General features: G+C 39.7%; 1 protein-coding gene and 1 long non-coding RNA gene across 3 annotated transcripts; one reads left to right on the forward strand and one right to left on the reverse strand.

Annotated features, from left to right (window-relative positions):
- Positions 1–12,055: 12,055 nt before the first annotated feature.
- On the reverse strand, positions 12,056–16,097 carry LOC137182291 (potassium channel subfamily K member 15-like). 2 transcript variants are annotated; one of them, XM_067588613.1, is made up of 3 exons: positions 15,909–16,097; positions 15,389–15,807; positions 12,056–13,702 (listed from the first exon to the last, which is right to left on the reverse strand). In XM_067588613.1, exons 2-3 carry the CDS (start codon positions 15,768–15,770, stop codon positions 12,741–12,743), a joined length of 1,344 nt encoding a protein of 447 aa, XP_067444714.1. In that variant the 5' UTR covers positions 15,771–15,807; positions 15,909–16,097; the 3' UTR covers positions 12,056–12,740. The 2 variants fall into 2 exon arrangements, with proteins under 2 accessions (XP_067444714.1, XP_067444713.1); XM_067588612.1 differs by having other exon boundaries at positions 15,389–16,097.
- Positions 15,691–19,976, forward strand: LOC137181975 (uncharacterized). Its single transcript, XR_010928216.1, has 2 exons — positions 15,691–15,775; positions 19,353–19,976. It is a non-coding gene; the product is annotated as an uncharacterized lncRNA (long non-coding RNA).
- Positions 19,977–20,581: the final 605 nt, after the last annotated feature.

The following is a 20,581-nucleotide window of genomic DNA, read 5'->3' on the forward strand; positions in this document are numbered from 1 at the left end:
CACATGTACAGCCTGTGAGTACCTGTTCTAGATGTTCTGTGTGCACATGTTATTCCACATAGGGTGGTTGAAGTGTTTTACTTATACCATAAAATGAACCTAATACAGCCACAACACTAATTAACAATTGTCTCACCTGGTGATACAATTTCTGGCTTTCCAAACCACCCCTGACAGGTAAAACTCTACCCGATTTGCTGAAAATGGGTTCAGTTTTAGAAATAAAACCTCTCCACCTGCTGAATGTGGTGCTACAAAACATTTTGGTCTCAAGCAGTAACAAAGTACATTCATTCCATATTTTTGTATCATGCTATAATTCCTCTCTACCAGGCATTTAGTTTGGATCTCTGCTCTTTGCTGCTTGTTTTGTTGTGAAAATGTGTCATTTCTCTGTCCACTTCAAGGTACTCTAAGATGCGCCAGACAACCGCTGATGTTACATTGCTTATGGCACTGCTGGATGTTGATAAAAGTCATAAATGAAATAGCTGTTATGCTCGTGATGCACTCTATATTCCTATTATGTCTGATTTGAATCACAGACGTTGATTGCACACTTTAGCGTTTAAGATGTTGCAGCAGTAAGCAAGATACACTGTAAGGCACATAAGTGGCTGCTGAGAACTGACTTTTAGACTGTAACTGTCTTTTTTTAAAGGATTAGTGTGTAGGATTTAGTGGCATCTAGTGGTGAGGTTGCAGATTGCAACCATGGATGTATATAGGATACAGCGTTGGAGGCGAGGCCCCGTTCATTCCATGAAAGTTGCTCAGTAGTGCATGAAGCCAAAAAAGCCACTTCCCGCTGTAAAGAAATTACCCAGATGAAAACATACTGCACTATGGGGGCATGGAGCTCATAGAGCATGCTAACTAGAGACTTCCGCCAGCTGAGACAGCTAACTTCCGGTTTAGCCCTCCAGCTAACTTGAATGGGGATAATACAATTCAGTCGTATGGCTTTTTTAGACTTTCAAAATGTGATGACCGCATGGATCAAATTCTAATAGTGAAATGAGTCATTTCGTGGAGGTTGTGACACTAAAAAAAGTTTATCTGCTGTTTTACAGCAGCTCCTTTTCCCATGATTGTGTGCAGGAAAAATATGCTTTATTGGACCTTGTCAGACCTGGAAGTTGTAATTCCACAGTTTGGCCACTGTGTCAAATGGGCTTCAAAGCCCGGCGTTATTCCTGGGGGCTTGATGGCAACTAAGAACAATCAATCCATAGAAAAACATTTTTTGGGGGGGGTAGGTATGAACTCAGAGTGCCAACGGGTAGGTAAATGCCAGTAAATAGTCTATGCAAGGATGTTATGCTAGCCTGCCAAACATTCACACTGAGCTGTGTTAGCCGTTAGTATGAGTTTTTAGCTGTAATTCGGCACTAAATAAGCAGCCATGTGTGTTTGACTGTGGATGGTGGAGCTGCTGAATGGATTTGTGGAGTTTGTTGGTTGCAGTGGTGGCTATTAGCAGTTAGCTCCACTTAGTCGCTGAACTGCAGCAGCAGCATATAGGCAGCGTGAGCAGCCGCCGGACTTCACATCTGTTGATCCCTGCAGCACTCCACTCAGATCCGGACTGTCTAGAGAAGGTTTATGGTTTGTTTGCTGTTTGACAGGCAGGTAGGAGGCTCGCTTATCTGTGAGTGTAGCTGTGCTGTAAGTAAACAGTCTGAACTCAGCAGAGTTTTCTCTGACGGAGCTGAATGTCCAAGGTTGCTGCACCATGCTCTGTATATTTTCCCGCTTTTTTGCTCTTTGTCAATCACATGCCTGATCATATCTTAACTAAAAGAAGTGAGACAGTGCAATATCAATGCACAGTTGTGTCTGGCCATCAATAATCACTTACATTTATTATTTTTCCACATTTTGGTTTAATCACTATAATTCTGAGACAAATCAGCAGTGACATAGATTCAAATGGTGTTTAGCACTTCTCCGTACAGCACAACTAATCAAACTCAACACAGAGAGCTTCTCAACAACAGAACAAAACCAAAACCAAGGTCTGCTTGTATTTCTTTATCGGTTCTTTGTTGTTTGAAAATGTAAAATGTTTTTCGCTTAATGACTTTCCACTTGTACAACAGATGTTTTTGCAGTTATATGGAGTATCAATGGGGTTATTATACAATGGGAATTTTCCTATTACAGTCAAGGTGTCTTTATTGTTTTCCCCTGACACATTCACACAAACACTCATACACATTTGTGTTGTTATAATAACAAGATCACTGACCCTTGTGCTGAACAAGACCTAATTCTTATTCAAACACTGATCTTTGCAGCCAGACTGATGTGTTACTGTCCTATTACACAACATCTTTAAAAATCTTTCACTTTCCCACACATTTAAATACACTAAGTCAGCATCATCCAGCTAAGTAACACAAACTCGACTTTCTTGTGTTTTCCTCAACAGTCTTGTTAGAGAGTGGGAGAGTGAGAGTAGAGTATCTCTGCAGGTGGTGAGGCTGTTTGGGGATGATGAGCGATGGTGTGTCTTAGGCCCATCTTTAATTCAGATGTCTCCCGCTTCTCTGGTGGAGACAAAACAAGAGACTTAAGATACAAGATTGATGCTCAAGTGGGAGGCGTGCACAACCAGTGTGAGTCACACAGCTGAGGCATCATGCAACAAAACATGCGGTAGATTTGCAGTTTGTATGTCATGCCATATCTATTCTAACTGGGCTGTCTAGTTGTGTTGTTTTATTCATAAATTACATCAGATGTTGCCTTTGGATGTGTTTTGATGTACTAAATTATTTATGAAATATTAACAGAAAATGCAGCTGACATGAATTTTTTAGAATTACATTTTTTGAACGACACTTTTGACATAGAATAAACATGGCTGGATAAACCCACTAGAGGGCCATGGGGCCAAAATTAGCGTTGGGCCCCTGTCGACCCCCTTTCCTCCCACTCACTGTGCTTCGTGTCACCTTCCAACTAAACTCAAACACATGGCAGCTTAATTCAGAGCCCAAGAAATCAACAAGTGCTCCTGCTGGAATACTACAAGTTTGCTGTGTATCAGTTACTTTGTGGTCATTAGATTAAAGACAAAATGATTTAGGAATATGTACCACATAAGCAAATAATAAACCAAAATAACAAATGTCTTAAGCAGGGCTCCAGATTAATTTTCTTACCACTGTGTCAAAACACAATTTTAACTGTCCCGAAGTGAATGTAAACCATCCCAAAATCAAAATGTTGATTCTTTACTTTGTAAAGCAAGAAAGCCCCCAAATCACTAAATCTGCCCCTGTTAATGTATGAGTGTTCTCTTGAATGATTTACTTCAAAGATTAGAGATGCCCTTTTCAGTAATTGTAAATATTTCCATGGTGAACTGTGCCTTTGCAATACAGTTTCATATATATTTAGCCTACTATGTCTGCTGCCTGCTGCGATCTGCTTCTGCTCCTGATAACCCATGCAGTCTGGAAAGATTGTAGCATGCTGAGTGCACCAATTTCTCAGACGAGCTCTCTCGTATTATTGTAGAAATTATTTTTATTAGTGTCTGTATATTTCTTAGTATTCCCTGTTGTTACTTTGTGTTGTTAGTTGTGAGTCGGTAATTCCTGCCTTACAAAAAATGAAGCTGAGCGGCAGTGGAGCAGCTCTCTGCTCTGCTCTCTGCTATGTTCACATTTTAGAGAATGTAATCAATATTTTCCTCATTAATGATGTATTATTTCACCACCCATGACCAATCGGCTATTAATCAAAAAAGTTAATTTTTATGAACCGACCCCCTGATCAGCGGATACAACTGCAATCCGTGCATCACTAGTGTCCACGTGTCCACGTACAAGCTATGTTTAATAAGTGTTCAGCCTTAGATTATCACAAAAAAGACCACAATAACATATTGAAATTGTCTAAATGTATGCTTTAGCAAATATATTCACACACAGCCAGGGTAGCACTGTGTTTTGTTTAACCAGCGCGACATATTTGCAAGGTCCTGCCAGCAAGTCGTTTGTAGCTGAGGGAACAGATGGACCATTTCCACCGAAACATTTCAGGTCTTGTGCTGCCAGTTATAGTAACTATTTGTAACAGCATTAGAAGACGCGCTCCGTTGTAGTCAGTGCTCAGTTCAATTTGTCATTTGCTAAGTGACAGTTTAAAATAAATAAATAAATAAAATATTATATATATAATATCCCTGTCATCCCAGGTAAGATCTCTGTTCATCCCAAACACATTTTCTACTGTCCCCAGGACAACAGTCTCGAGTCCTAGTCTTAAGATTATAGTTTTAAGAACCTCTTTACAAATCAGGGCCTCCAGATGAGGTAATGGTACAGGACCCGCCTAAAGCCCTTTATGATTTCAGTTATGCTGTTCTTTAGTGGTGCATATTCAAATTTAATTAGACAAGACTAAAGGCTTTAAGCTCCACTATCAGCCACTAGAGGCTGCGATGTCAATTACACCACAGAATATGTAAATGTTGGACATAATTATGAATATACTGACAATCACAGCCTCACTGGTGTCACAGGGAGAGAAAAAAATACTAATTGATGTTCTTGAATTAATGCTCATGCTCTCAAATTAGTAATTTGTGCTCTTGAATTACTAAATTCATGCTCTAAAGTTAATCATTTGTGTGCTTTGAACTTTGCAAACAGTATATTTTTGCTTTATTTAGAGTTGTGTTTCTGGCCACTTGACAAATATAAGTCTAATATTAACTCTCCTTTTATCTCTGTTTAGGTCTTCACCTACTCCTGAGGGAAACGTCTGACTCTTTGAGCTGCTAAATGCTCCACTGTGTTCACCAGCTAACCGCTAACTTTGTATGGTTTTGACATGTCAAAGATAACACAACAGTGTTTAAAGGGCAGAATCCAAAGTATATTTACATATCTCTATCCAAAACAAAAAAACAACTCATTTAGATTAGGTTATCCGTGACCTGACAATTTTCTGCCGTTTATTCTTCACTACATTAACATTATGGTACATAAATAATGGTATACTGTATGTTATGTGCATCTTAGCAGCCAAAGTGGTCCAAACCTGTACCCAGTGTGGAATCACAACTGTATGAAACGAGTGACAACAACCTATAACTTTACCTCCTGCTTTAACAGTAACTCAGAGGTAATTCAAGAGTGTAAATTACTAATTAATGTGAACAAAATTTTAAAAAATTGTTCCAGACAACCGCTGGGCCCTGAGTGACACCAGCAATACATGGACACTTGCAGACCATCATCAGGCGTCCCTCCCAACTAAACAGTCGAATAGCATCCTTTTTGAGGAATGAGAAACATGTGAGGATTGGTATGAATGAAGTAAGACTACAGCTTGAATTAACTGTACGTACAGTGCAGTTCCCCCAGAGACAGCACACCTCAAAGAATCAAAGGCAAAGGAACCACATAAGAAACACAAACCAGAATAAAAGGATGATTTTTATCATTTGCCCGCCAATCTGCCGGCATCACATCAGGAAATCACATATATTCACATATTGGCAGTCTCCTACGTGCCTTTTAAAGTTTTTCAAAGCAACCAATTCAATTTAGAAATTTTGTAGAATGAAAAAAGGAGCAATCTACCTTTTATAACTGCAGGGGTGTTTTTACAATGCTTTCTTTCCAGACATCACATGTTAATCACAGTGCCAAGTATTGTTAGGGAACTTTTCTTTATTTTGATCCAATTTGAGTTCCTTTTTCTGTGCTCTCTTTATACAACCTCCATGTCTACACTAGCACCTATCCTCTTTTATTCTATGTAACACATTGTTGCTGCTGTTATCCAATCAAAGGCTAAAGCAAGAGATTGAATAACTACTGTGATATTAACCGGTAATATTTGTTCACAGGATTATTAATTTCTATGTACAAGCCAAACATGATGGACCCAATAAAACGATTTTGTGATGTGCAATATGTGGCAGTTCAGACGTGCAGCCTGAAAGAGGGAGAGTTTGTGAAGTTGTGTCAAAATGTGACATTTATATTTGTTTTCTACATATCAGAAATAATATGTTAATTAGATAAGTTGTGCCTGTAACAGACGCAATATATTGTATAGGAAGCAATTACATGAAGTAATTATATACAGTATGTTCCTATGTGAAGACAGCTACCCCGAGGAAAGACTGAAAACAACCTACAGGCCACATATCTTGTTACACCATCAAAGTGGGAAGAATGTGTTGTATGGTACAGTATGCAGTAAATGCTGTGAGTGCTGAAAACGCTGAAATTTTTAAATGAGTAAATGTCAAGATGGTATCATCTGTGTGATTGTGTGTGCTGCTTCCTGGGTGTGTTTTACACCTACAGTGAAGATATGTTGCATAGCTGATGGTTAAAGGTGTGGTTAGAATATATTCAGTGAATTGTCCTCATAAGTAGAGAAATACCACAATGTTTGCAAATGTATATGTGTGTGTGTGTATCCAACTCTTTTGTTTAGTTAAACCTCTCCATCCTCAGTACACATTCCATATGTTAGGATCTGATGTGACGGACAAGAATTGTTGCCCCACATTTGGCTCTTGCCATCGCAATTCAACGTCCACTGCCAAATTAATTTACTCCTGGCACCAGCACTTCATAGTTGCTTTGGAAACCAAACTTGCGGTAGCTTTTCTGTTTGGTGAAAGTGAAATAATTGATGCATTATATGCTAATCAGAAATAACAGTGTGGGTAGGATGATGTGGATGTTCACCCAGTTGGCATACCAAGCAGATGCAGATGAGTGTAAAGCTGTCTGTTTCCTGGGCAGACATTTGATGATGAATGCCAAGCGCAGCTCTGCTGATGGAAACGTCTGCTTCCTGCTCAGCAGACCAGCAAAGACACAGTCAATGGAATATTAAAATCATTATATCTGAGAATGAAAAAAGAAATAGAGTGTTCGAGGCAGAAAATGGTAGTGCGATAAACAGCAGTGATTGTTCAAAAGGAACCATTTCAGCTGACTGGAATTTCTCAAATGTTACTATGGTCAGTGCTGATATTCCCAGTGCAGTTAAAATGTCTCTATTCATAGTGGACAATGAAGCTTCGCTGCTTTGACTGCAGGTGCAACAGAAATAGATGATAACTGGTAACTGTTATCATCTATTTCACACTGTGTGTATATATATATATATATATATCACAGTAAACTGCATCACTTTTATGTGATCATGTAGATGATAGCAGCTTAAATGATGAAAGTTAAAATGGCTTTTCTCCTTGTTTCTCTTTGTATCTATCACCTATTCCCAAAAGGCTGTTCCTAATGAGCAGGCTGTACAGTATGAGTAAAAATACAGCAGTGCCAAATGATATAGTGGCAATGATTTGGTATCCTGACAGTTGACAGTGAGAAAAAAGATATAAATGGAATAAAACTGAAGTGCAGTATGCTGAATTATTTAGTGCAGGGGCTGTAGCAAAGCTCTGCTCATTTAGGAAGATTAACAGATGTGGCAAATCACTCTGTTGTCAATCTTTTACAGTTCCGAGCTGAAGAATTATGAATAAATGGAGCTTCATATCTCCAATGGGAACTATTCTTTATGAGGGTCCTCTTTTCCTCTCTTCTCTAGACAGGACGTCTAAAAATAACAAAAGGATGCATTTGTTATCCTACAGCTCTGGGGGCCATTGTGTTGCATTTGTCTCTCTGGCCTTATCTCACTCATTCAAATTCTGCCCCGACAGCAACCTCCGAATCAGTCTTTCTTACAGTAGGAAACACATTTGTGCAAGTTCTATGTGGAGCTGCAGATAATGAGAAAAATATGGCGCTGCTGGACAGGAGATAAGTGTGACCTGCAAGACACCAAGAGGCTACCAGCCATCGATTTTGTAGAATAGACAAATATCCTCATCTCACAGTGATCTATCTCTTCACTGTGTATTAAATGTTGTTCTACATTGCTGAGACTCCATTACATTCATGATAAGCTTTTGACTTAGTCCCACCTCACTTCTTATATAGACACTCTTTACAACCTGTCTACCAGAGGAGCACAAAGACCCAATGAAGACACTTTCACACAGACATTATTTTGCAACCAGCCACAGCCTTGCTTCATGGCCACAGATACAGTATATTGTCCAATGAGAATAAGAACTTCATTACCCCCTCCCCTTTCCCCCCCTCTCTCTTTCTCTCTCACTCTTTCTCCCACCTCTGGCTCCATCTCCGAGCCACTGTTTGGACAGGAAGCCGTGTGCTCAGAGAAGCTGTTGTCTTGTTAAATGGTACAACTGAGGAGGAAATGGATAACAGCCAACCTTGATAATTTTACATCCTCTGCCTCAGACAAGAAACTGAATCACTGACAATGATTTGCCTCAAAGGCTACTCTCCTTTTATGCTGCTTTATTAGTTGGCACTGTCATGCCTTCTACAGCTTTATCATTTACCTCAAATTCCTCATTATGTGAGAAACAAGACTTAAGAGTCCAAAGCCATAGCAGTAGGAGCTGTATTTACAATTGTGCTTCGAGCTAAATGCTAACCTCAGCATGCCAAAATGCTCACTGTGACAATGCTAACATGCTGATGTTTGACTAGTATAATGTTTACCATGGTCACCGTCTGAATTTAGCGTGTTAGCATGCTAACATTTGCTAATTAGCACTAAACATAAAGTGCAGCTGAGGTTGACGGGAATGTCGTTAATTTTGCAGGTTTCTGGTCATAAATGAAAGTATTGGATAAATACAGTACCAGTCAAAATGTTGGACACACTTTTTCATTCAAGAAAATGGGAAGTGTGTGTCCAACTTTTGACTGGTACTGTAGATTTTTAACTGATGATGGTGCTAGATGAGAAATTAAGTGGTAACCAAACTTATTAGAATTTATTCTCTAGCCGTATCTGTAGCAAAATATCCAGTAGTTGTTGAGATATTTCAGTCTGGACCACAGTTGACTGACTGACTGACAGACCAACACTGGCACCTTAAATTGTGCATTTAACTCAAAACTGTTGCCTGTGAAAACACTTTGTATTGCAGCAGGACATGAATTCAATTGGTTATTTTGCATTAAAATGTAAAGAGGAGGGATGTTTGACACTGCTAACAAATTCAAATACTCACTAGCACACTAAATGAGGCTAGTGGAAGGCTCAGGTCTACTAGCTTTGGTATTTATTCTTGCTGGTCACTTTACTTGAGTGCCAGTTTGTGATTTCTGTCATCAAATGTGGGTGTCTTTATTGCAGAGATGTGGGCCTGTTGATTAAAGGGTACTTCAAACTCTCCTTTAAGACTTAATTTAAACTGAAATTAATCAAGTAGGGTGATCTTTCTGACAAAAAATGTCAAAGAGACAGTGTGTCAAACACAGCGTCTGATTGGAAGAGACAACCACAGAGTAAAAACAGCCTTTTCACACTGTTCGACACAAGCAGCAAATTGGCTGGAAATTAAAACTAATGAGCAATTACCCCGCCAATGAACTTCTAAATGTCTGTTTTCTCAATGTTCTCCGACTGAATCCTAATTTCTACTTATTTAATCAATCTGAATAAATATGACACTTGTTTTTAGTGCCTTAATCTCTCATTGTGTTCACTGTGAGCCACAGAGAAATGCGCTTTTGCATTCTGATGTGCATCCAAGAAAATAACTCCTAATCTCCCAGCTCCCCCTGAAAGACTGTGAATACAGTGTACACAGACAAACATATTTATCCAAAATCAAAACATGGCAACCACTATTGGTTCAGTTTATTTATAATGCTTTATTTGCATGCAGCCTCTATTACAAACCTCCAACCCATATTTCTGCCACATTAAAGCTATTTACCCTTTAGGAAGAGTCTAGTTGCACTCTGCTTGAACTGACGGCTTGTTTCTGATTTAATCTTTTATAGCCTACCCTGCGTCTGCACATGAAAGACCCCTCAACGCAGGACAGTAATGACTTAACAGAGTGCGTTCACAAAGAGAAATATCTAAATGTAATCAATTATTCACCCCCTCTGTGGTACATCAGAGAGTAAGCATGTGTGCTTTGTTTTGATGCTGGAAGTCAACGCTGTAATCAATGAACGCTGAGGTAAATAAAAGGTTATTGTTGTTTTTTAAATGAGCTAAAGCATTGTGGCATTGATATTAACATTTTGAAGTACAAATTTATAAGTTAGCAGTCAGTCAGTCAGTTTCTCTCCAACAGAGCTGAGTATAATGCTCAGTAACCTCAACTTTGGCTTTTCAGGGAACTTATATAAAGGCTCATTATTAAAGAACTACACATAAAGCCAAAATAAATAGACTTCCCGCAGAACTCTGTTTTCATGGATGTGAAAAGATGTAAAAATGCGCAAATACGCATGCATGGACACTGGATTCACCTGAGGTATTCTACAGTCTGTAAAAGTGGTATTTTAGGAAGATCACTAGCACAACCTGCAGCTCAGTACCTGTAATAACATCCATAATATGCACAGAAAACATTACATTGCCTTTCTTATCATCCTCATAGAAAACAGCCAAATGTATTGTCGCTTACTGAGCAAGAATTCAAGCTGGGTGCCGCTCTTCAGCACAGTCATGCATGAGGCAACATAGGAAGGCAGGAAATCATCATACAAAGGTCTTTGTGTAGGACTAAAGCTACTCATTCTGCATGTCCAATTCATTTTATACCATCATTTGCCTTTCCTGTGTTGTGGTATTCGATCAGTGGTCTGTGTAGATGGTATTGAGGAGGCCTATGAGGCATCATAACAGAATGAAGTGAAGCACTGTCTGCAATATTAATGGGGTAATTATGCAAATTAGACACCAGCCTTCATCACTCACAAAATTGTGATGTTGTTATGCCAAACAGACATGAGGCTCATTGTTCAGACCTCTCCTCCTTCTGCTGCTTCAATAATATCTTTCTAAATCTGATACATGTCTGTGCGCTTGACTGAAAAGCTTGTGCTCACTTATCAAATCCCTCTATTCCCACAGAAGTAATCTGTGTCATCATTCAGGGTGTCAGAGTAAAACAAATTTCTACTGTCATGCTTTAATATCATATAAAACTCTGATGGCAAACGAGTTAAATATTGAAAAAGCGAAAACAGTGTTGTCTCCTGCGCTGTAAAAAGTCTAACATATACAGAGAATAGTTGTATTACGCTAGTGTCATTCTTAAGAGAGGCAAAAAAATAAGAATAAAAATAAAACTTTACCATGCAAAGATGTCAGCAGACATGGTTCCCTGAGTTGCAGACTGCACAGAAGTCAGTTTTAGTCTTAACATGGATCAATGCTGCTCCCCAGTGTTAGAAATGGGAACAAGAAGAAATTAAATGCAAGTCACTGCAAGTTCCCATTAGAGGCTCCGTTAATAATATAAAGTAATGCAAAACTCAAGTTGACCCTTCAAAGAGAGGTCAAAGTACAAGTCAGTTACAGATTACTGAAATATTAACAGGAGATAAAAATTGCAAATTTAAATTAAGTCATCTCGGGAAGGTGACTTCTTCTGCATCAAAGTTGGCTTCAGAGCAGCACTCCTGGAGCTTCAGTGGCATTTCTCTGTGGTGTCCAGCAGGGCAGGTGTTTACCATGCATGAATATGGCTCCTATCCTGCGGTCAGTTATGAGTACAGCTAACGTCACATCTCAGGTGTAAATTGTCTCTGACATGATTAAGCCAGCAGGATTGCTGTAACTCAGGTCAAGAATTTGAGAACAGCTGCTCTCACGTTGTCTCTTCCTGCTGTGCAAAAGTAGAAAAAGTAGAAAAATATATATACATATAAGCCTATAAAGATTGCTTGGCAGCCATTTCAAAGATTCATTATGCTTCTCCTTTTTATGCACTCATTTGGCCTGTAGATTAAACAAAATTACACAGTGGAATCTGAGAAAAAAAGAAAAGATTTTTAGTAAATACCTTATTTTCTACATTAAACAAACAAACATTTAAATATTCAGCAAGCAGGAATGAAGGCACTTCCTTCTTTTGTGTTTAATATAAAAAACTAACACACACACATAAGAAGGCAGGCAATTAAACACTGATTTTGAGAAATTTCTAATCGCCACTATTTAAGCGCCTCTGCTCATATTTAATTCTTTACTGACGCACTCGTTCATCACAGAGGACACGGTCTGGAAATGAGTTTTGACTGGATGCTGACTTCAGACAATCACTGCTCACTGTACTGTATGTGTTCCTCTGCAGTTTTCCACTGCACTAAGCGCCGGGGATGGAAGCGTTACCTAGGGAACCAGCCAGAGCGACGAAGTGTACGTTCCTATTAGAAGACACCGATGACTACTGACTGGAAATAACTGAGGGTCACAGGTGACAATGCTGCAGAAAGTCTGACACCTTAAATATTCACGCAGATAAAAATCATTTTAAAAAAATCACATCTCTCAGTCACATGTCTTGCAGTGACAGTTTGTTGATCACATGTTTCCTTTAGCTTTTATACAATATGCATTGGGACAATAAAGGTGGGATTTCACATACTTTAATTTTTTTTTACATATCTTCATTTTAGTATTCACTTGTAATGTAGAAAAATAACATTATAAACTATATATGATTTTTTATGATATGCTACATTTTATCTGATCACAAGCAATGCTACATTCATGACTGGGAAAGCACAGGGCAATTTGTTCCACCACGCAGAAATTTAGAGGGCTTTATCTCTTCTGTGGTGTGTACAAAAAGTCCAAAACAAAGCCCACCTAGACTTATAGGTCAAAAGTTCAGAGAGTTAGAATGACATCCTCCTGGTGTGAAGATTATTCTTGCCCAGGCAGAGAGCTGCGCTGCTGGGGGAAGTCTGTGACGACATGGTGCAGGAGCTGCATGAGGCCTGGTCTATCCTGTAGGAGATGGAGTTGTAAAAGACTGGGTTGCTATGGCCGCCTTCAGGCTCACAGTGAGACAGAGAGGGGCTGTCGTAAACGTCCGGGTCACAGCACATGCAGAAGAGCAAGGCTCTGAACCTGCTGGCTTCAGGGAGCTTAGAGTGCTCTTCCTGTTCAGATATAACAAGTCTGCGCTCCTCTACAGGAGAGGGGAGGAGGTTTATACGGCTGGTGCCCCCTTCCATGGGTAGGCTTAGGTTGCACCGGCTGCTGTGTCCGTCTTCTCCGTCTTTATATTCCACATCAGAAGTTTCTGCCTCCCTGACCCCCTGCGTGTCCTTAGGCTGCGTATCCTGCTCCTCTCCCTGCACTTCAGGCCTTCCATCAGGCTCCTCGGTGCTGACAGTGAGGAACCTTAGGACCACCAGGTTAAGAAAAGCTCCAATGACTGTCAGCCCGACCAGGATGTACATGAAGGTGAAGGCCACATATGGGGTTCGCTTCTGGAGAGCATCTTTCTTCTGCAGGGCCACAAAATCCCCAAAGCCAATGGTGGTGAGCGTGATGAAGCAGAAGTAGTAGGCGTTGAAGAAGGTCCAGCCCTCAAAGTGGGAGAAGGCTGCAGCTCCGATACACAGCGTGCTCATGCAGGACAGTAGACCCACCAGGACCATGTTCCCCATGGACACCTCTGTCTTCTGTAAACCCAGGCCCTGCTTGGCTCTGCGCAGGAGGTAATGGACAAAAGTGTTGATCCTCTCGCCCAGGCTCTGGAACATGACCAGTGTCAGAGGAATGCCCATGACAGCGTAAAACATACAGAAGGCCTTGCCAGCATCAGTGCGTGGAGCAGCGTGGCCATAACCTACAGAATCAGGTCACATAATGTAAAGTAATATTATTTTATGTCTTTGCAGATTCTCGGTCATCAAGATATATCACTGCTGTACACACTGCAAGGCTACACTACTCACTCATCAACTGTTGAGTTTATTGCTCTGAGTTTAAATTACTTCTAAAACCATAACATAAACAATGCAACCAGATCATTTTCTGTCTAATTTTGCTGTTTATGTAGTTAAACTTGCATTAATCAATATTTTTGATATCAGCACTGAATCATACGTCAATGGAAAAATCACCAAACATGAAACTCTGCAGCTTTTTATCCTCTTTTAGCCATTTTTTTTGGTTTTACAGCTGCACATTTTCTGTATGGTTGACTCAGAGCTGTTGTCATCAACCCCCAAAGATAGCTGTTGCCAGAAAAAGCTTTGTTAAGCCTGCTGTATGCTACCTGCCCAGCACCATGCAGCCGACATGCCTCTGCAGCTTGTTAGCAACTAGCAGCTAAAGACCCAGATACTTCTCTCAACAGTTGACCAAAGACCAAACCACAGTTAAAAGGAGAGTGAATACTGGACTCCACATTAGTGCTGATGTTGCTCTGTGTCTGCTGGATGTGAAAGCAGATGACTTTGGGCTAACCCATTAGCAATAAAAGTTTATGAGTTGAAGATATTGTGGTGGTTGTTTGCAGTTAAGATGGTTTTCATGTTTTTCTGCTCTCTAATGGCCATAAATTGGTTGATAGAGAGTTAAAGAAAATGGTTAGGTCAGTGGGTCGTAACCTACAGGTAATATTGCAGGCTATATTGTATTATCCAACAGTTAAAAAGAACAATGAAGGTTCTGATTAAAATTGGCTTGAAAACATGAAATTCTGTTGATATTGCAATCATTAAGTGCTCCTCCTGATTCTTTCACACTCTTCTTGCTTGTGGTCGGTAATGTTGTGGTAGGCCATGCTGAGTCTGACTCACATACATTAACAACACATAACAAAGTTATGTGTATAGTAGAAAATCTAAATATAAACATTTCATGAGATACTCCACTCAAAGTCTATCAGTTGATGCATGACTGATGCATGACACTGACATGTTCTCACTGGAAACTTCTATTGCAACGATACTGTCATATGCGCCTGCTCACAAGTGTGAGAGGGTTGTGTATGAGGATTAAAATGTGAGCAGTGAAAAGTGATTGAAACAAGTATCACATATATAGGTATGAATGGAGAGCAGATAAGTGGATTGCACTACATGAGAAGTTAGATGTTTCTGGATTAGATCACATTTACCCAGAGTGAACACCGGTCACTGTGGGAATTCTGTGTAACTTCTATGAATCAGCCTTCGTTATGAAACAAATTACTAACTTTTTGCATTACAACCTTGCAGATGTTGATGTTTCACAATGAAAACATAGATTTGTAGTGGAGTATCTCTTTAAGTAACAGTGCCAGTCATCAGCTGTTTATTGTTGCTATTCAGTGGTAGCCTATATCATTAAATGACAATCACCAACTTCAGTCCCCATCCTGCTTCACAATGCGTCACACTGCGCCTCAGCTTTGTGTGGCTTTACAGTTTTACCTGTTCCTCTCCTTAGCTTGGAGCCCTGTGACTCCCCTTTTAAACTGAACACACACAGCAGCTTTCCCTGTGTTTTTAGGTAACAAGCACCTTTGTGCAAATTATCTACTTGCCAATCGTGGTGATAACAGTGATGGCAAAATAAAACGAGCCGGCGAACTTCCACTGTCTGCCTGCGCGGTGCGGCTCCGACTGAAGGACCACTCTCTCAATCTCCCGGTAGTCATCCTCAGCGAAGCCGTACTTTATCTTCAGCTCGTTCAGCTTCTGCTCCAGCGCCCTTTTCCTTGAACTCTCACTGTCCGACTCTAGTGCGCCGAAGACGGCGGCTCCTATGAGCAGGTAGAAAACCATGGAGAGGATGAGTGAGAGGGTCCTGATGTTCTGCGTCTTCATCCTCAACTCCGGAGTGCGCGCGGGGCGCAGGGAGGGAGGGAGGGTGCTGCTGTTCAGAGGGACAGACGCACAGAGGACACGGGAGCATCCTCCATTCATCCTCAGTGGGTTGACATGTTGAGGCCCCTTTGGTCTGCTAGGATTACAACATAAACTTAAATAGGTTGAAACTGTAGCCTGCTGTATGCTGCGTGTCAACAGGTGAAATATCACCAACCCCGCGTGTCTGCAAGTTACCTGATCTCAGCAGCTGCCAGCACCTTGGCTTTCCACAGGATATTAGTCTAGCCTCATTAAAGGTGCTCGCATGGCCTCATTTACTGTACTTTAAAAGTGTATTTAAGTGTCAGGTGCACTTGGTCACACGTGCACTCACTTTAATCATTAAAGCCGCCCTCCACTCAAAATGTATTTAGCTGATTACTACGCATCACCTGGATGTTGGAGCTTCACTGTGCAGGATGATGTATGTGCAGAGTTTGATACTAGAATCTGATGAAATTTATCTTTCTCTTTAAATAAGAGTTGCATGATTTTGTGACGTCACAACTAGTTCAGAAGCTAATCATGATTCAATGTGCAACAGGTGTGATGTAGAAACTGCACCTCCAGTGTAAATACACTGAGAAAGGACTTATGAGTGAAGTATCCCGTCCAGCTGTTAAACTTTAAAAATGAACCATATTTGCATTTTCATATATTCTGCATTTTCCAGTGATAGAAAGAGAAGCTTAAGGAGATTATTTTAAACTTTATTGCCATCAATGCTGGATGAACAGCATTGCTAGTGAAACATGTAAACAGCAAACATTTGTTGAACTCCTAAAATATTGTAATATAATTATTTGATGAAGGCAATGATCACTGCAGACTGTATGTAGATAGATAGATAGATAGATAGATAGATAGATAGATAGATAGATAGATAGATAGATAGATAGATAGATAGATAGATAGATAAAAAGAAATATATAACATAGCCTTTATGTAAACTCAAAGAAATCAGGCCCTCATTTACAATAATGCTGAGTAACAGTTTTAAATTACTAAAAAAAATAAAAAATAACAGATACAAGATACTAAAACAAATCAGTTAAAACGGGCACAAACAGTTGAGTTAAGTTGAGTGATTTGTGATCATAGATTTAAATTGACCCAGCGTTACTAAAGTATTCATTTTTAGGTGCTTTGTAAAGCGTTCCAGATGGTCGGAGCTTAAAAGCAAAAAGCAGATCTTCCAAGCTCTGTACAAACTCAAGGGACGTGCAGTCATTAGACCGAGTGTGATGTGGTCCAGAGGACCAGTCTAGCATAGATGTGATGTAAGATGGCAGCTTCCCAATAAAGGCCTTGTACATAAACAAATACATATGCATATCACGTCTCTCAGCCAGAGAAGACCACCCAACTTTTTCATACAGGATGCAATGATGAGTGCTATAAACATGAGTACTAAACCTAAGGGCAGAATGATAAACAGCATCCAATAGCTTAAGAGTAGAGGCAGAGGCATGCCAATAAATCACATCACCATAATCCATAACAGAGAGAAAAACTGCTTCAACGATCCTTTTCCTACAAAGCATGGGAAAGTTTGTTTCTATATTTTTAAAAAAAAACATTTTTTGTTGTAATTTATTGACAAGATTGTCAATATGAAATTTGAATGTGAATTTGTCATCTATCCAAGTACCAAGGTGTTTATATTCTGTAACTCTCAATAATAGATCCTTGTTGGTGAAAATATTAAAGTTTTTGCTATTGTTACCTCTCGCTCTGGAGAATAACATAAACCCAGATAGCATAAGGAAGTGGGCCACTTCAGGTAATGATGCGGCTCCGCTGGCCTTCTTCTGGCCCGGACAAAATGGATGTGAGCCTGAAATGGCCCATATGTAAAATAGATTTAAAAAAGGGGGCTAGGACAGCTCACCTAGTATGTAAAATAGCAAATATGGCCCAAATATCCCAAATCAAATGTGGGCCTTTTTTGGTTAACGATGTTGTGCTCTTGGGTATGTGAATTCTGGATGTGAGCCAGTTCTGGTTTATCTGGTTTGTTCTTTGTTGACATACAGCATTATTATGGCTTGCTTGTGGCCCAGATCTGTGAAACAGGAGCAGACCACCCTAGTGCTATCCTTCCACGCGGTATGTGGGCCAGATGAAAGTGCCGAAAGTGTCAGGTGTGGGTCGGATCTGGGCCACAGCAACTTTGCTATCTGAGAACTTAGTTTTATGTGCATGAAATACAAGTTTAAGATCATGTGCGTATAAATGTGCATGTTAAAGATGAAAAAATATTATTAATATAAATTTTAAAAAGAACTGGACCCAGAATTGAACCTTGTGAAACACCCTTAGTTACCCGTAAAAACTCTGAACAAATAGTTCCCAAGTTCACTGACTGGATATAGGAGCTAAGATTTTACTACTGTACCACTTCACAGTTGTGAATCAAATAAAAATTAAATTTCAATTCTGGAATTTTGTAAATTTGTGAGTATTTGTGTATTTATTTGTAGTATTTATGCTGCAAACCTTCTTAGATTGACTCTCTGATCACTGATCATGTGTCTGGAGAGGTTTGGGATGCACAATTGTCAGTGTCTGTGTGTGTTGACGTCTGCAGCCACCACACAGACGCACATTAGAAACAGCTGGCCTTTCCAGACTCTACTCTTTTGATTATTTTGCCCTGTGAAGCGTTCATGTGCAGAGTATTCACAATACGCTCGGCTACAGTATTACTCTGAGCGATGAAGCATTAGCTGGTGGCAGCACTGACCTTTATCAAGCACACTTAGTCGCTGAGTGATCCACCGAGCCTTCATCATTAACTAAGTCCAACACAGACTGAGTGAGAGAGACAGTAGAGATGATTTGTGTGTATGTATCAGTGCAGCCTCATGGAGGCCTCGCTTGTGGAGCCTCGCTGAGCTTTTCAGTGGCATATGTTGGGTTTTTACTCAGTGTCGTGCTAATTGGGTTCACACCAGAGTAACCAGAAAATAGGCAGACTGCTGTAGCTCCGTGCTGCAAGTTATTTCAGTTTCATATCCTGCTTGAAGTTCCCATCTATTTCAGGAGGGCATTCCAATTTGTGGGGCCTATTCATGCACTAAACCGAGCCATAAAGAGCCTGAGATCTGTCATTAAAATCCGCATTTATTGCCTCCATTCCATATAGAACATATGGCTATCTCAACGCTGCTTTTTATCTTCCAGAGACAGCACAGGACCGTATCCTGCTTTAGTAAGCATAAATGAATTCTATTGGCGAGCAGATGTTAACAGTGTAGCATGCAGACACGTCTTGATTTTCTCCACTGGCAGTAAGAGCAATTATCTCCTTTTGAAAGGAGTCCCTGAGAGATAATAGCCTTGCCAGAGTCCACTCAATGAGAGCACACAGTGCTCACGTCAGTTTTATTCAGGATCAATTCGCTATGTAAATTCCACCTTGCGTGTAGAAAACAATAACCTAAACCACAAGTCACAAATAGACACATCAGTTCAACAGTATGCTGTGCAATACCTCAGACACACAAGTAATTTAATAAGCTCCCTGCGGTTTAACGACTCTATATCCATGAAGTAATGATGGTGTATTATCAAATGTACTGATCTCATATCTCTTTGTTCTACAGGATGGTTCATGCATCTCTTTATCTTCCACAGGAAGACATTAAGAGCAGGATGTCCACTGACTGGAGTCGAGACACTCATCTGTCCAAGTGCCATCTTCAAAGAAAATAAGGCAGGGAAATATACTGCGAACATGATCTTTACACTGATAACAGCAGGTGACGGCAATGGATATGAAGACAGTCGTTATAATGATTATATAGTACAGAGACATGGTGTATTTTTGTCATAAAAGTAAAATGCTGCCTCTTTTTAAAGCCTGTTAATAAAAATCAAATGCTTTACATGAACTTGCAGGTAAATGTCTCTTTGGTGACAAGTCATCAGAGGGAAACAGGCTTGAACTTTGCAGCTAATGTGAACAGTCCTTTGAGCCTTATTAGCCAAAAGGGCAGGGATGTGGTCTTTAATTCCTCTGCAACATCACCTTCAGGGAACGGTGCCTCTTTCTGTTTGAGGCACCTGGTCTGAGGACGAATGTGACTACAGAAAAAAGTACGGCATTTTTCATTAAAAAGGATCGCTGTTTTCTCAAATGACAGTAAATTGTAGCTGACAGCAGTCTTTGTGTTTTGAAATTATAGTCATTGTGTCATTTTCTGTGTAAAGATCACAAATTTAAAATAAATATCTGCCTATTTTTTGGCACCAGTGTAATTTCCTCCCTCAGGTTTTGTTGAACCCACATTTTAGGATAAAAAATAAAACTGACAAAAAGGCAGCAAAGAAGTAAATCAGAAAATAATTTATATACAATTTCTTTAATAAAAAATACTGCAGATGAATTATTTTGATATCAGTAGTCTTGGAATGTTTAGTCTCTATCTAACTTGGGAATTTGAATGGATGATGTGACAGTAAAGTTTAACACTGTTGCCCAAATAAAAATCTTATTATCGAAATTAACATAATCTACAGATTCCTTTCAAAAATATAAGCACTAACCCACAAAAAGGACAGAAAACTCATAATTGTTGCTCCAAGAGTATACAGACTTGGATGGCACTCATCACTAAACACAATTAGGTTTACTGAAGTCATATTTTCTTTAATGAACTTTTCATTAATGAAAGCAGTAGGTTTACATGTGTGCAAAAAATTATTTGAACAATAAAAGGTCTTGATTTGAATAATATTCATAAGATTCAGTTGTGATTTCTCTGACAGAGGTTCACTACTTGACAATACATGACACACTATAACACAACAAGCCCTTAAAATGCCCTTAACATGTCCTTAATTGATTGAAGCTTGACCATACT

Source organism: Thunnus thynnus, chromosome 4, assembly GCF_963924715.1.
Source record: "Thunnus thynnus chromosome 4, fThuThy2.1, whole genome shotgun sequence".
Lineage (NCBI taxonomy): Eukaryota > Metazoa > Chordata > Actinopteri > Scombriformes > Scombridae > Thunnus > Thunnus thynnus.

What these genes read in the sequence shown, in the direction of transcription:
- LOC137182291 (XM_067588613.1), bottom strand. Translation starts at nt 15,770, where the DNA reads ATGAATGGAGGATGCTCCCGTGTCCTCTGTGCGTCTGTCCCTCTGAAC. An exon ending in CACTGTTATCACCACGATTG is followed by an intron (nt 13,703 to 15,388) that starts GCAAGTAGATAA and finishes CTGATTCTGTAG; the next exon opens with GTTATGGCCACGCTGCTCCA.